At 38.5% G+C, this 16,097-nt stretch overlaps 1 protein-coding gene across 3 annotated transcripts in view; it reads right to left on the bottom strand.

Annotated features, from left to right (window-relative positions):
* pi4kb (phosphatidylinositol 4-kinase, catalytic, beta) overlaps positions 1–16,097 on the bottom strand; it is a 106,721-nt gene that overhangs the window by 38,090 nt on the left and 52,534 nt on the right. The window contains exon 3 of one of the 3 annotated variants that reach the window (XM_039750357.1): positions 3,912–3,956. The exons of the other annotated variants lie outside the window; for them this stretch is intronic. Within the exon in view, the coding sequence (XP_039606291.1) occupies positions 3,912–3,956 (45 nt within the window). The remainder of the gene's footprint in view (positions 1–3,911; positions 3,957–16,097) is intronic. 3 annotated transcript variants of the gene reach the window in all.

Raw genomic sequence — 16,097 nt, 5'->3', positions numbered from 1 at the left:
TTTCATCTTCAGCCTGAACTGCAGTGAAACTGCAAAAATGAAAAGTAAAAAGCATTTCCACTTTGCATTTTCATTTTCAAGCTCTCAACATGCAAATTGCGCAAGTTAATGGGCGGGGCTTTGTACCTCTATTCCCCACAATTCTTTGTCCTTCGTAGCTGTAGAGCCACTTTGATCGATAAATTATTTCTTATTTTGACTGTTTAACTCATGTGATTTTGATTTTTCACCCCTGTACTACAAGCTTCACAACAAAACAGTCTCACAAAATCTGAAGACTTGTAGCTCTGAAGTAATTAATGTGCAATTTAATTACAATATTTAACATGACAAAAATTAGCCTTTATTATGGCATAATTTACATTTATTTACATTGAAGTAGAAACGGGACACTTTGTATTTTAGTAGTATTATACTGTAGCGTCAGCACAGACTACCACAAAGGCTGAATTCCCTGCTCTTTACAGGTGGCTTGCTATCCTTAAAAGGACTGCTTCCCTTTGGCTGCACTAGTTTGAAAAGCCTGTGCGATCGTGCAGAGTTTCCATTTTTATAGGCGCTCTTGCTATTGATGATACAATGCCAGCTCAGTCTTTTGATGACTCATCCCTAGTTGATGTAACTTGTCCCGTGCTGTTGCATAGCACTCACTTCAAAGTCACTGTCCCCAGTGGCCACTTCCAACTCCTTGCAATGGCACACAAACTCATCTTAATGGCTGACGGTCTACCATCCCGCTTCAGTCATACAGCTGGTGTTGAGGTCACATCAGCAGGGTTTAGGAGTGCTGTGTTAGATGGTGCAGCAGAGATGTTGCATGATGCACTGGTAGGTGGCACAACTGGGATGTTATGTGTTATGCTGGTGTGTTCAATGCTGATGACCTGTAGGCAAGAAGGCAAACTTCCTGGTGTGAAGATGCAAATGTACAGGTGTGAATATCAGCTTTGAGGCTCTCCCTTCAACACAGCTTCACAACGTCTCTATGATCTACCGTGTCCTTTGCTTTCATATTTCTACCACTGGCCACCCTACTTCTAACATCTTACTTGGAGTCAATGGCAGATCAATCTACCACACTTTTCTCCAGCTTCACGAGCCTGAAGCTCCACCACTGGCCGCGCACCTGGGAAAACAGACCATAGCAGATGCAGAAGCAGTGGTGGAGATGCCCAGGTGTCAGTCTCTCAGCTAAATGGCACTCCAGGTTACAGATCTGAGCCTCAAGGCTCTCCAGTACCTTCACTGTGTTTATTTGCATTTTACTTTTCATTTTTGCAGCTTCATTGAGGTTCAAGCTGAAAATTAAATTGCAAATGGGGTTATTTCGTTTTAATTTTTCAGCATTCTTGCATGCAGACTTCAAAAATGAAATTGCAAAAGAGAGTAGGAATTTTCATTTTATAATTTTAATTTGCATTTCTTTTTTTGCAGAAAACACCTTCCATACTTCACAAAAGCACATTCATTATGATTGGTTTATTTAGCGTAGGGCCAGTGCAGTGCTTGCGAACCCTAAGTGCAGATGGATTAATTGCTGTTTAAGGTAGCTTGCTCGCTGTTCCTGCACTAGTTGGAATTTTTATGAAACTTTGACATGTTCGCCTTTTCTATTGGCTCCTTTATAGCTGGCACTAAAGCTACTTACTTGCCCGATTTAATTCCACTTCATAATATGAGCAACTAATCCCTTGGTGGTAATGGGGTGGGGGTGTGGATTTCCCTCTTTCAGCCTATGAAGGTGAATTTTTTTTTTTTTTTTTTACTGGCACACAGCAAAATATTGGCAGAAGCTGGCTATGGGCTTATAATTTAATAAAAAATGCTGGACAGTGAAAACTGTACTTTTTTATACAAGAGTAAAAAAAATTAAAGTAAAATAATGCATTGTTTCTAACATATTACATTTTCAATAAGCAAATATATAACATGTTCAGTTACTTTTTTTGGTAAAGAGTAATGTAACTAAATTATTTTTAAAAGAAATATTCCCCAGCACTGGTTTTTGTAAATGTTAAACATTAACATTGTTAGACACAACACTATAGCATTTTATTATGCTACTGTATTGTTGTGAACTGTAACAAAAGCTACACAGTATTGTGCGAGACCCAAGAAGTAGTGTTACCAGTTTGCCTTAGACATGCAGATTTAACTTTGCATCTTTCAAACTACTATGGATCACTTCAAAGATTTGCTTGCTCCAGGCACATCATTAACATCCAAGCTATAGTTCACTTTACCACAGACAAATTATAAGGCAACAGCTCAATAGTTACCATAGCTCAAAGTGGAAAATCCACTACACCTGTCAACTATTTTATATAGATTTATATTTAGTCTCCTCCACAATAATTGGCCCCTCTGGTAAAGGGGAGTAAAAAGGGTTACTAAAAGAAAAATAAATCACCTTTGGTGATTTATTGTGTAAATACTGTGATCTTGCACTGTATAGAATGACAGAAATTCAACCTATAATTAAAGTAAATGTATTCTGTGAAACAAATAATCCTAATCAAGAAATAACTATTTTTAATAAAACCACATTTGCCATCATTTTTGGCACCACTATAAATTTGTATGAACAAACTGTAACTGAAGCTTTTGTTTTCATTTTTATCTTTCATATGAGTTGATCAGAGCAAGATGAAACTTTCAACCAAAAATCTATGACTTCCTGTTTCACTGGGGTATATACATGAAGTGGTACAGTGTCAAATTCCCTTATTCATTTATCAACATGGAAAAGATAAGACAACACATAATTCAAATGACAGAAAAGTGTGTTTACCTTTAAAAGTCAGGGAATGGCTATATTAAAATTATTGCACACCTGAAATGTCCATATATACAGTCAGGGCAACAATTAAAAAGTTCAAATCAAGTGGAACTGTTACCAATTTGCCAGGTACAGGACCCAAGATCATTCTGCCATCACATACAGTTGACACGGGTGACACCTCAGCACCACACTAGTTCAGATGGAATGGAAACCATTTTAAATGGTGGCTGCAGTGCCAATTCTGCCACCAACCCCCAGGTTTTTCCCTGCAGGTTGGAGGGTAAGATAGGTATGAAATAAAATCCCATCTTGCGGTCTCCAAGTTTCCAATAGTAACAGCAGACACCACATCCATGCCAAGACATTTAGAAGGAATTCCAGGAAAAAAAAGCCCTTTTCCTGTCATTAAACCACAAATGCAAGTGCCTGGAATTTGCTGAACACTACAGGAACTTTGATTGGAACCATGTTCTATGTTCACACAAAATTAAAATATAGCTGTTTGACTATATTGAGTGGCTTTGATGTAAAAAGGATGGCTATACTGAAAAAAGGCCCAGAGAACCTTGTTATGGAACATGGCATCATGGACTCCATAAAATACCACAACATTTCAAATTTAAATCTGGCCGCCACTTGCAAAACTCTAAAACTGGGTCATTTTTGGATCTTCCAGCAAGACACCGATGAAAAACGTGTCCTAATCAAAAAAAAAAAAAAAAGGGTTAAAAGGAAACCAAATCATATTAAAGAAGACTCTGTGAACTTTTATTGGCAAAGGGAAGTTGTACAAAGCATTAAATGTGGGAAATACGGTGTGTCAATAATTGTGGCATGTGTGGTTTTGTTCAAAATGGCTATTTCTTGATGAAGATTTTTTCTCAGAATAAATTTACTTCAGTTAAATGCTTGCTTTTTATCATTTATTTTAGATTGAGATTACCTTCTTTACTTATCTTAACCTGAGTGCCAATGATTGTGAACTATATATAACCAAGGTGGTTTCATGACAGAGTTTATCCATGGTAAATTGTGGAATGCTACAGAAGAAATACCACAAGTGAAAGAGAAGCCGCCCAGCCAGCCACCAAAATACCAATTCAGATTACAAAAATCAGTGAAGACTTACTGAACAGAACGCTTTATCAAGACTTTCTGTGCTGGAAGACAATTCCTGGGAAAAGGGGAGAAGGTTACAGGACAACAGAAGATGAAAGTAGAGAGCAAAACAAGGAAAAAAAATAAGTGCATATTAGTCAAAAGTGCTGCAATACGACCATTTACAGGGCTAGTTTCCCAGAGGAAGAAGGTAATGTTTAAAGTTATATATCCTCACGTAAAGACTAGAATTTAATCACTTTGTATGTTTGGATTTTGGTTCATATTAGGGAAACTAAAAAGTTAGTTTTTGGTTCAGTTATATATTACACTTAAAAACAGGTATACTTTAAAATGTGTACACAAGGTTGGTACACTATGGCAGGGAAATTATACGCAGTTACTGATTTTTTATTAAGTGGCTGGATAGTAGCCTCTCTCTGATACTGTTCCTATCAATTCATGTTGCTTCTTTGACTTGTGCAAATTGCAAGTATATCTCAGTAAGAGTGAAGAGGCTCTGTAATTTCTTTTTAATTCTTTTATTTTCAGTATGTACTCTTTAACTGCACAAATGAAGAGGTCTAACCCTGCAACGAAAGATGAAAGGCAGGAGTTAATCCAGAGTATTAGTGTCTAACATGGGGAACATACTCCACAAATACAGTATCCCAGTCACCAATTCAACAGATAACACTTTCAAATATCACCTTAACAAACATATATAAAATAGAATACCTGTATGTATATTCCAAATAAAATCCTACATCCTTTGAATGACAGACTACTTTGGAACTCAAAATTTTGATCCTGGGTGTCCCAGTAGGTATTTTTATACCTATGTGCTACAGTTTACAAACCAGTGCCAGATTGCTGGCTCAAAGCAAATGAAATATCCAAACAGATTGAAGCCAACCTACCAGACAAAACGACCCGAGGTTAATATTAACCTCGTTAATAGGTTAATATTAACGTTGCTCCTGCAACGGCGCATGCTGCTTCTATGTATTGCAATATAAAAAGGAGCATTGTGCATGTTTGCAGGGGGTATTGGGTGAGATTTGATAAAGAGAGGAATTAGAGCACAACACAAAGAAAGAGTTGTTTTACACCTACTTTCCCAGCTTTTTTTCATAATTATTGGACTCAAGCAGTAGAAAGAGATGTGGACAAAACTAATGTCCGAACCAATTTTTTTTTTTGTACCGAACCAATTTTTTTGTAAGATGTTCCCTCACACATTCTTCCAGTGACCAGTATTCCCGCACCATCACTCCTACATCAACAGGAATTGCCATTAGCAAGTTCAACTCTGACCATCAGTTGGGCTATCCATAACTGAAGACCCTGGAAGGAGACGACTGAGGTAGCTACACACAAGAAAAGCTGTGGGACAAGATGTAGTTAGTTCTTGAATTCTTAAGGCCCATCATAACCAACTTTGTGGTGTCCTCTGTTACCTGTTCAGTCTGTCCCTAAAGCTCCAGAAAGTGCCTCTGCTGTGGAAAACATCCTGTATTGTTCCTGTTCCAAAAAAGGCAGGCACCTCTTCAATTAATTAATTAATATAGACCAATGGCACTGGTGTCTCACATCATGAAAACCTTTGAGGGACTGGTCCTGGAACATAAACCTTCTTGTGGTATACCAACCTGATCCACTGCAGTTTCTCTATCAGACAAAGATTGGATTGGAGGATGCAGTTATCTATATGCTCCACAAAGCTTATCATCACCTGGACAAAGCTGGCAGTTCTATGAGGACTACATTTTTTAATTTCTCCAGTTTTTCCAATATTATCCAGCCATCCATGTTAAGAAGTAAGCTCACAGATATACATGCGAATGAGTGTATGGAGTACTGGATAATGGAGTATCTGTTGGGCAGACTGCAGTTTGACAGGCTTAATTAATGTGCTTCTGATATGGATTTGAGCAACACTGGAGAACAACATGAATAACAACAACATGTCCTATTTCCTTTTCTATTTACTCTGTACACCTCAGTCTAAGATATAACACTAGGTCATATCACTTGCAAAAATTTTCAGATGATTCTGCACTTTTGGGGTTGTATCGATAAGGGGGATAAAAACAGAGAACAGGAGTCAGGTGGTGAACTTTGTTTCTTGGAAAAAATTGTCTGCATCGTAACATCAGCAAATTCAAGGAACATGTTATTGACTTTTGCCACACCAGAAAGCTTCTATGTTCGGTCATTATTCAGGAAGTGGATGTTGAGGTGGTGCACGTCTACACTTAATTCGGGGTCCACATCAATGACCAGTTGGGTTGATCTCATAACACAGAAAAACTATACAAGAACTTCATATGAAAGGACAGAGCAGGCTCTATTTCCTTAGGAAACTGTATTCCTCTATTGTGGGAAGTGACACCCTTCACATCTTCTAGAGATAAAAAGGCTAATTAAAAGGAAAGGCTCAGTTACAGGGACACACTCAGCAACACACCTGCATAATGCATCACTGTGACTAGCAAGTAAAACTTTCTTTCTTTTTACATTTTCTTTCTTTTTAGTCATTATATATACAGGTATTTATTTATATATTTATTTAAAGAGCTTCTACAAAAGGCCAAATTTCCCCCTGGGGACAAATACAGTTCTACCTACCTCTCTATCTGGAATTTAAGTTCTACAAACTGTCCACTTTGAACCAAGAGAATGAGGCAGACATGACAGTGCTCAGGTTTACAACCCAGCAAGTAGTTACAACAATTCCTAAATTAAATCTGACACAAAAAGGACAATTTTTTGAAGCAGGGGCATTTGATAGATACTGTAGGTAGTGTGAACAACAGATAGGACAGCTAGCAATAACAACAGGGTCATCGTTTTAAAACCTATTCTATAAACATACAGGGCAATGCCCGGTGCTTTGCCTAGTCTTTAATAAAACTTGCACTTAACATTACACATCAGTATAAACCATTTTAAACCATTCCATTAGGGGTATATATTCAATCCGAGTCCATTTTTACTCATCCGAATATTAAATCTCACAGATGCCACATAACTGGCAAAGGTGAAATGATCTTTTCTTGTAATATGCTGTAGGCTTATATGCTGATTAGCATTTATTAAAACATCCTATTCATGGGTAACAAAGGGAAGTGTCTAATTGCACTTCAGGATCCTTTATCACGCTGCAAAGCATATACATGTTGTTAATCACAAGCTGGGCCTCATCTCTTTCACATGACAGTACCCAGCTATTAACACTGACATGAGTCCTTATGACTGTCATGCAGAGGCAACTTTTAAATAAAAAAATAAAAAAAAAAGATCTTAATTTTACTAGATTTCATTCTATTTGTTTTTACACACCAAAACTCATACTTCTGTTTACAAAGGGTATTGAGAATCACTATAAAGCATTAACACAACCATAGACAGCCTTCTATAAGCAGTTATCAAGCAAAAAAAGTCTAGTGCCTCAGAGTAATGGGCTCAAAATTCTCAGAAAGATACAAATGAATAAAAGCATTTTATCAATTTTCCTAACTTAGCAAACTACCATTAACTTCATCAGGATTTAGGAGAGATAGTGAGTTGTCCTAACTTGTTAGGAACTGTCAGAAGATGGCATTCAAGCAGAGATCAGCATGAAAATACTGGGAAAGGACAAATGTTTTAGAAACGTTAGACAGCAAAAATTTAGGAAAAAGATAGTCATTTGACAGAGATGGAACAGTATTCATAACAAATGTTGTATACTAAATAATCAATCCATTAACGAGGAAAAGCCCATGCATTGTCAGCCAAAGTGTAAGTATTTGTAATGTTATTTTTTTGGCCACAGGGAAAACATAATTTTGTAAAAGTGATACTTTGAGCATATCAAAATTTTAAATTTCTCGAAATTTGCACCAAACTTTGAACGCCCTTACAAAGCGTGAAGCAATAAAGTACAATGATTTATACAATTGCCCGCAACAATGTGATTTAATGTTAAAGCAAGCTGCATTTCTGCACATTGGTATGCACATATAAACCACTGCCCCAAGTGTGCGTGAACGTTTACATGTGAACTGTAAACAAAATCAAAGTATCAGCACACTGTTGGTCACGGGTGCAAACTGTACTGTAGTAGCTAGTATATGACCCTGGAAAGCGAAGCAGGATAAGTGAATGAGAGGGAAATGTCAGGTATGCAGAGCTTTGCATTGTGCAAACCCCTGGAACATTCTTATTACATTTTACAAGCATTGGAAAAGTTCAAGAAGGCAGGTTAAGACTCTCACGGCACTGGATAAATAGAGCCAAGCAGATGATATGATCATGGAGAGAGGCACAGCACACCACTTCAGAAAGAGTGTAAGAATAGCTGTTACTAGTTTCAGCAACTGTTCCTTTATGACATATTTCCCTTTACCATAACATTGGGATTTATTTTCAAGTATGGTTGTGGATCATCCATTCATTCATTTTCTAAACCTGCTTTGGTCACAGGGATGCTGGAGCCTATCCCAGCAAGTATCGGGAGCAAAGCAGGAACAATCCAGGAAACATTCATTTTATAAACAGGCCCGTTACGGGGCTTTACTTTCATTTGATGTATGTGTCTTGGCCTTTCCATTTCAGTACTTGCTACAGTATCATTCTTTAGGTTGTTACAAAGTAGTAACAATTACACGCAGCTTAGCACAATATCCTACTTTACGTTTTCTTTCTTCTACTACTACAATTTTCAGCTCGGGTGTTGTGAAGATATTCAATCTCAAATTAACTCTCACTCCTAGCTGGAAGTAGGTGTAGGTGTAGGTGTAAATATTTCTCATGTTCTACTTAAGGTAGGATAAATTCTTATCTTAATGTAACTTTTAGTGCAATTAATTACTAGAAGTAATTCTGAGAACTTGATAAATACAGACCCAGGTTTGAAAAACATTATCAATTACCAGAAAAAAAAAGCTCCAACAAAATAATTATATAAAGTCATATGATAATTTATGTAAACCACGTGGAAAATTGTTCACTTTTTTAACATATTTGAACAAACAGTACATCTTCAGTCAAGCGTTACCTTCAGATTAATGGTGATATACTGGAATACACACACAAGAAAAAATATGCCTTTTTCAAACACAATCACAATGTACTGACAATTTCAGATGCACCACATTTCAAAGGAATTAAATTCAGGGATTTGACTAAGCTACTCCATAACCCTTTGCTTCTTTCTGCGCTATTCCTTGGTGGATTTGCTAGTGTACTTCAGATAACTTGCATGTTAAAAGGTCCAACTTCAACTTTTAAATAGATGGCCTCACATTCTCCTCAAGTACACTTTGATATGATGCAGAATTAATAGTCGACTCCAGGACTGCAAGCTGCCATGGCCCTGATGCAGTGTAGCAACCTCAAACCTTTACCTCCACCACGTTTCATAGTGGCATGAGTTAGTTTGCACAAAATGTGCCTACGTTTTCTGTTTCTTTCATGTTTATTAATTTATACTGCGAAAATGAACACACCATGTCAATTTAATGTGTAATTTTTTCCAATAACATCTTCATTTCCAAAGAAAGTTGTAAATAAAATTAAAAAAATGTAAATAAAAAATAGAATGTGGTAATTTGAAAATCATGAAAACCTTATATTTAATTGACAATAGTAAAAAATCAACATATGAAACATTGACACAGAAATTTTAATGTTATTTGAAAAATTTAAATGCCATTTTGAATTTTATGTCCAAACACACTTTAACTAAAATATTGTTAAATAAGTCACTTATGGAAAATGCTCAGTTGAAAAAAGTGTAACAAGATCAGACATGTCCAAGCATTAGAACTAAAGACTGCAGAAATTAATATAAATAAATGTGACAAAAGGGAGCCTATTTCATATACTCGTCAAGTTTAAGCACATTCCATTTTAGTTCACAAGATCGTTTTCCAGAAATGACTAATTTAATCATTTTTTAGTAAAAGCACATGTGTTTAGGACATTGTGAGCATACGACTGGATGAATTTACATATGAATTAGGCAACATATGTAAAATGAAATTATGGATGTTTTGATATAGTTGACATAGTTTGCAGTAGGGATGTCATGATACCCCAACCAGAATTTAGTATTTGACACGCGATACCTTATTAAAGTATGTGGAAGATGAATGTTCTCTTCGTTCCCTTGTACTAATTCATGTCTGAGAAGTAAGCTTTACGAAACCATACATTATGTAAAAGCATGCTTTGCTGAGCAAACAGAAAAATATTTGTCCAAAGGACTCAAGGTCTAAGCATTCCACACAAGTCTGCCTTATCACGTTTTCCCTTAGTTTACATCTGAACGCCATAACAAAGGGGCCAAGAAATCAAGTTGCACAAGGGGCGCTGAAGGGGCTCAAGGATTGTGTATAATAAAAGTGTTGACTGTTGCATTTCATAATGATATTAAATCACACATTCTAGGGGTATAAAAACTTTGCCCCACCCAACAGAGGGGGTTCAGAAGAGCCCTGACGCTGTCATATATATTGATTGTCTGCTTTTCTGAAACACTTCTCACTGTGACACTGTAAAATAAAGCTGCTATATAACCACACCTGCTGTCTTGTCTGAAGTCTTCATCCACAAGTACCACCATTTTTTTGAAGTGAACAATATTGTGCCTTTTCACAATATAAAATATACAAAAATTAACTGTAACAACAGCTTTAAAATACTGATGTTTCAATTAAGGAGTAACACAACTATCATTTAAGTAAACTAGTATATGTATTCATAAATATTAAAATAAAATGCAAGGCTTGAATTTTAATGTGTGGCAGAGAAAGGGATTCCCCCCCAGTATGAGAACAAATATGATGTTTAGAATCTTGGGGATATTTTAGCATAGAGTATACTGTATAAAGAAATAGATCATCATGGACTACTTGAATTATCTTAGCACATGCACATTCTGAATGTATTCTGATATTTCCTGTCCAGTACCTGAAAAATAATGCCTAACGTATGTACTAAATATAAACATTCAAACATTATTATATGTACTGGCGAATTACTGAATTCCAAGGTAATTCTTGATAATTCCATTTAAACACACTCTTTAAAGCTGTTTTTGTAGCAACAAGATTTTAAAATCCAATTTGTCAGGTGTTTACAGGTCTCTGTCAACACAGTACATGTCGTATTAATAGCAAGATGTTACTTGTCCTTCAAGGCACTGAAACAATAAATACATTTTATTTTGTTATTAACAAATGGAGCAATTCACGTAATCGTGAAGACAAGCCACATAATTACTTCGTTTGAATCTCGCCTTAGTATTTTCTTGCTACAACTGCTGTTTGCACCGACTCTGTCAAGTTCTGCATAGGATTTCTGGACAATTTTTGTAGTTTGACAGGGTGCGTTATCCTGCTTAAAGGGGCCACTGCCATCAGGGAAAACTGTTGCCATAGAGGGGTGTAAGTGCTCTGCAATAATCTTTAGGTAGGTGGTATATGACAAAGTAACATTCACATGAATGCCAGGACACAAGGGTTCCCAGCAGAACATTGCCCAAAGAACCACATTAGTGCTGCCAACTTGTCTTCTTCCCATAGTGCATCCTGCTGCTATCTTTTCCTCAGGTGAAGAATGCACACACCACTGGCCATCCACAAAACCTAAAAGAAAACATGATTCATCAGACCAGGACACCTTCTTCCACTGCACTATGGTCTAGTTCTGATGCTCATGTGTCCATTGAAGACACCTTTTAACAGTGCACAGAGGTCAGGGATGGACAGTCTAACCGGTCTGTGGCTATGCAACAAGCTGCATGTGGTAGAAGGTCTGTGGCTCAGAAAAACTGGCCATTTTAGTACATAAATAATGAACACACTCACTTTGGGGGGGAAGGAACAGGTGTGAGCGGTCTACCGTAAACACGCATCGTCTCCGGGTTGGTGTGTTGTGGTCAGCCATCTGTGCATTGCCTTGCTGGCATGTCCAGGCAGTCTCATTGCCTTATCACCACCATGGGGCGGCAATCAAGCAATTGCACCTGCAACAGCTCCCCAGCATATAAAAGGGGACTGCGTGTTAAAAAAAGGAGAGTCAAAAAGAGAGTGGAGATTAAAAGATGGGCAAAGAAGCAGGCAGGAAAAAGAGAGAGGAAACAAACTGGTGAACAGAGTGGAAGCAGATGGGCGAGAGTAGGAAGCAACTGGCCATCACTCAGGAGTGGGCTGTGGGTCACTCCTATTAAGCAGCTTTGGGAGCAGAAATGAGCATTATGGTCTGAAGGTGTTCCTGCTGGAAGATGCCCTTGAGACGGCGGCATAGGGCGTACAGAGCACCCAAGTTGGGTGGAGCCTGGATTGGCATTGTTTCGGGCAGAGCAGGGCTCGGTGGTTGCCTATTAAAGTCTTAGATTGGTGGCGGGGGACATGGGCTTGACGAGACGAGTGTCTGTACCTACTGGTCGATCTCTTTCCGGGCAGTGAGGTCTGGATAAGATAAGTCAGAGACACGTCAGTTTTAAGTGAAGGCACCACTGCTTATGGATTTTAAAGTGAGTTTCCTGCACTGCTTTTTTTTAATCTCATTTTTAACAGATTTTTTAACCTCCACTTTAACTTCACTTTATGGATTATTTATTTATTGACAGCATTTGCACTTTTCACCATACCACTGCTTGGTGTGTTTTCTCCTTATCTGCCATGCTAATCCTGGTCATGACTATCGATGGTGTTGGGTTCAAGAGGCTCTCAAAAGTGAAGAGGGAGCAAGGAGCGGACCCGCACTGTCACACTCCGATGCAGTGCTATGTGTTGTGACACCTTTCTTCCAAGGCCAGCATTAAGATTATAATCAATTTGTGCCCCACTATATATATATATATATATATATATATATATACACACACACATACATACATATACACACAGTGCATCCGGAAAGTATTCACAGCGCATCACTTTTTCCACATTTTGTTATGTTACAGCCTTATTCCAAAATGGATTAAATTCATTTTTTTCCTCAGAATTCTACACACAACACCCCATAATGACAACGTGAAAAAGTTTACTTGTGGTTTTTGCAAATTTATTAAAATAAAAAAACTGAGAAATCACATGTACATAAGTATTCACAGCCTTTGCTCAATACTTTCTCGATGCACCTTTGGCAGCAATTACAGCCTCAAGTCTTTTTGAATATGATGCCACAAGCTTGGCACACCTATCCTTAGCCAGTTTCACCCATTCCTCTTTGCAGCACCTCTCAAGCTCCATCAGGTTGGATGGGAAGCGTTGGTGCACAACCATTTTAAGATCTCTCTAGAGATGTTCAATCGGATTCAAGTCTGGGCTCTGGCTGGGCCACTCAGCGACATTCACAGAGTTATCCTGAAGCCACTCCTTTGATATCTTGGCTGTGTGCTTAGGGTTGTTGTCCTGCTGAAAGATGAACCGTCGCCCCAGTCTGAGGCCAAGAGCACTCTGGACTAGGTTTTCATCCAGGATGTCTCTGTACATTGCTGCAGTCATCTTTCCCTTTATCCTGACTAGTCTCTCAGTTCCTGCCGCTGAAAAACATCCCCACAGCATGATGCTGCCACCACCATGCTTCACTGTAGGTATGGTATTGGCATGGTGATTAGCGGTGCCTGGTTTTCTCCAAAAGCCCTTCTCCCCCGATCGCTCAGTTTAGATGGTCAGTCAGCTCGAGGAAGAGTCCTGGTGGTTTTGAACTTCTTCCACTTACAGATGATGGAGGCCACTGTGCTCATTGGGACCTTCAAAGCAGCAGAAATTTTTCTGTAACCTTCCCCAGATTTGTGCCTCAAAACAATCCCGTCTCGGAGGTCTACAGACAATTCCTTTGACTTCATGCCTGGTTTGTGCTCTGACATGAACTGTCAACTGTGGGACCTTATATAGACAGGTGTGTGCCTTTCCAAATCATGTCCAATCAACTGAATTTACTACAGGTGGACTCCAATTCAGCTGCAGAAACATCTCAAGGATGATCAGGGGAAACAGGATGCACCTGAGCTGAATTTTGAGCTTCATGGCAAAGGCTGTGAATACTTATGTACATGTGCTTTCTCAGTTTTTTTTATTTTTAATAAATTTGCAAAAACCTCAAATAAATTTTTTCATGTTGACATTATGGGGTGTTGTGTGTAGAATTTTGTGGAAAAAAATAAATTTAATCCATTTTGGAATAAGGCTGTAACATAAAATCTGGAAAAAGTGATGCGTTGTGAATACTTTCTGGATGCACTGTGTGTATTATATATATATATATATATATATATATATATATATATATATATATATATATATATATATATACATACATATATACACATACATACATACATATACATACATACATACATATACATACAGTACAGGCCAAAAGTTTGGACACACCTCCTCATTCAATGTGTTTTCTTTATTTTCATGACCATTTACATTGGTAGATTCTCACTGTTTTGAAGAAACTAGAATATAAAACATGTTTTCGGTTATTTCACCTTTTTTTGTTAAGTACATAACTCCAAATGTGTTCAATTCATAGTTTTGATGCCTTCAGTGAGAATCTACCAATGTAAATGGTCATGAAAATAAAGAAAACACATTGAATGAGGAGGTGTGTCCAAACTTTTGGCCTGTACTGTGTGTGTGTATGTATACACTCACCTAAAGGATTATTAGGAACACCTGTTCAATTTCTCATTAATGCAATTATATTATCAACCAATCACATGGCAGTTGCTTCAATGCATTTAGGGGTGTGGTCCTGATCAAGACAATCTCCTGAACTTCAAACTGAATGTCAGAATGGGAAAGAAAGATGATTTAAGCAATTCTGAGCGTGGCATGGTTGTTGGTGCCAGACGGGCCGGTTTGAGTATTTCACAATCTGCTCAGTTACTGGGATTTTCATGCACAACCATTTCTAGGGTTTACAAAGAATGGTGTGAAAAAGGAAAAACATCCAGTATGCGGCAGTCCTGTGGGCGAAAATGCCTTGTTGATGCTAGAGGTCAAAGGAGAATGGGCCGACTGATTCAAGCTGATAGAAGAGCAACTTTGACTGAAATAACCACTCGTTACAACCGAGGTATGCAGTAAAGCATTTGTGAAGCCACAACACGCACAACCTTGAGGCGGATGGGCTACAACAGCAGAAGACCCCACCGGGTACCACTCATCTCCACTACAAATAGGAAAAAGAGGCTACAATTTGCAGGAGCTCACCAAAATTGGACAGTTGAAGACTGGAAAAATGTTGCCTGGTCTGATGAGTCTCGATTTCTGTTGAGACATTCAAATGGTAGAGTCAGAATTTGGCATAAACAGAATGAGAACATGGATCCATCATGCCTTGTTACCACTGTGCAGGCTGGTGGGGGTGTAATGGTGTGGGGGATGTTTTCTTGGCACACTTTAGGCCCCTTAATGCCAATTGGGCATCGTTTAAATGCCATGGGCTACCTGAGCATTGTTTCTGACCATGTCCATCCCTTCATGACCACCATGTACCCATCCTCTGATGGCTACTTCCAGCAGGATAATGCACCATGTCACAAAGCTCGAATCATTTCAAATTGGTTTCTTCAACATGACAATGAGTTTACTGTACTAAAATGGCCCCCACAGTCACCAGATCTCAATCCAATAGAGCATCTTTGGGATGTGGTGGAACGGGAGCTTCGTGCCCTGGATGTGCATCCCACAAATCTCCATCAACTGCAAGATGCTATCCTATCAATATGGGCCAACGTTTCTAAAGAATGCTTTCAGCGCCTTGTTGAATCAATGCCACGTAGAATTAAGGCAGTTCTGAAGGCGAAAGGGGGTCAAACACTTAGTATGGTGTTCCTAATAATCCTTTAGGTGAGTGTATATTGTCACGCACGCACGAATAGGAGACTGCGGACTGACCTTAACACGCTTTGTAAGACGTTCGCCGGCAGGGAGTGGCGGGGTACTAACCTTTCTCCTTTGCTTTCTTCCAGGAAAAAATACGCTCTGCCACCATAAGCCTCATTCCCGCAGTACGTTACTTCGCCCCTTCCTCAGCCATCTTTCTTGACGTCATCAGTCCCATCCTCCCTCACAGTTCCTTCCCAGCATTCCTCCACTTCCGGCTCCTCCCTTATAAAATGGCCGCCGACACGCGCATATGAACTGTTTTGTTTATATTTTTTGACCAGATTTGCAGTGTGGATTTGTCTGCAATATATGGG

Source organism: Polypterus senegalus, chromosome 1, assembly GCF_016835505.1.
Source record: "Polypterus senegalus isolate Bchr_013 chromosome 1, ASM1683550v1, whole genome shotgun sequence".
Taxonomy (NCBI): Eukaryota; Metazoa; Chordata; class Cladistia; order Polypteriformes; family Polypteridae; genus Polypterus; species Polypterus senegalus.
The sequence above is the reverse complement of the archived record's forward strand: the minus strand, read 5'-3'. Positions and strand labels throughout refer to the sequence as shown.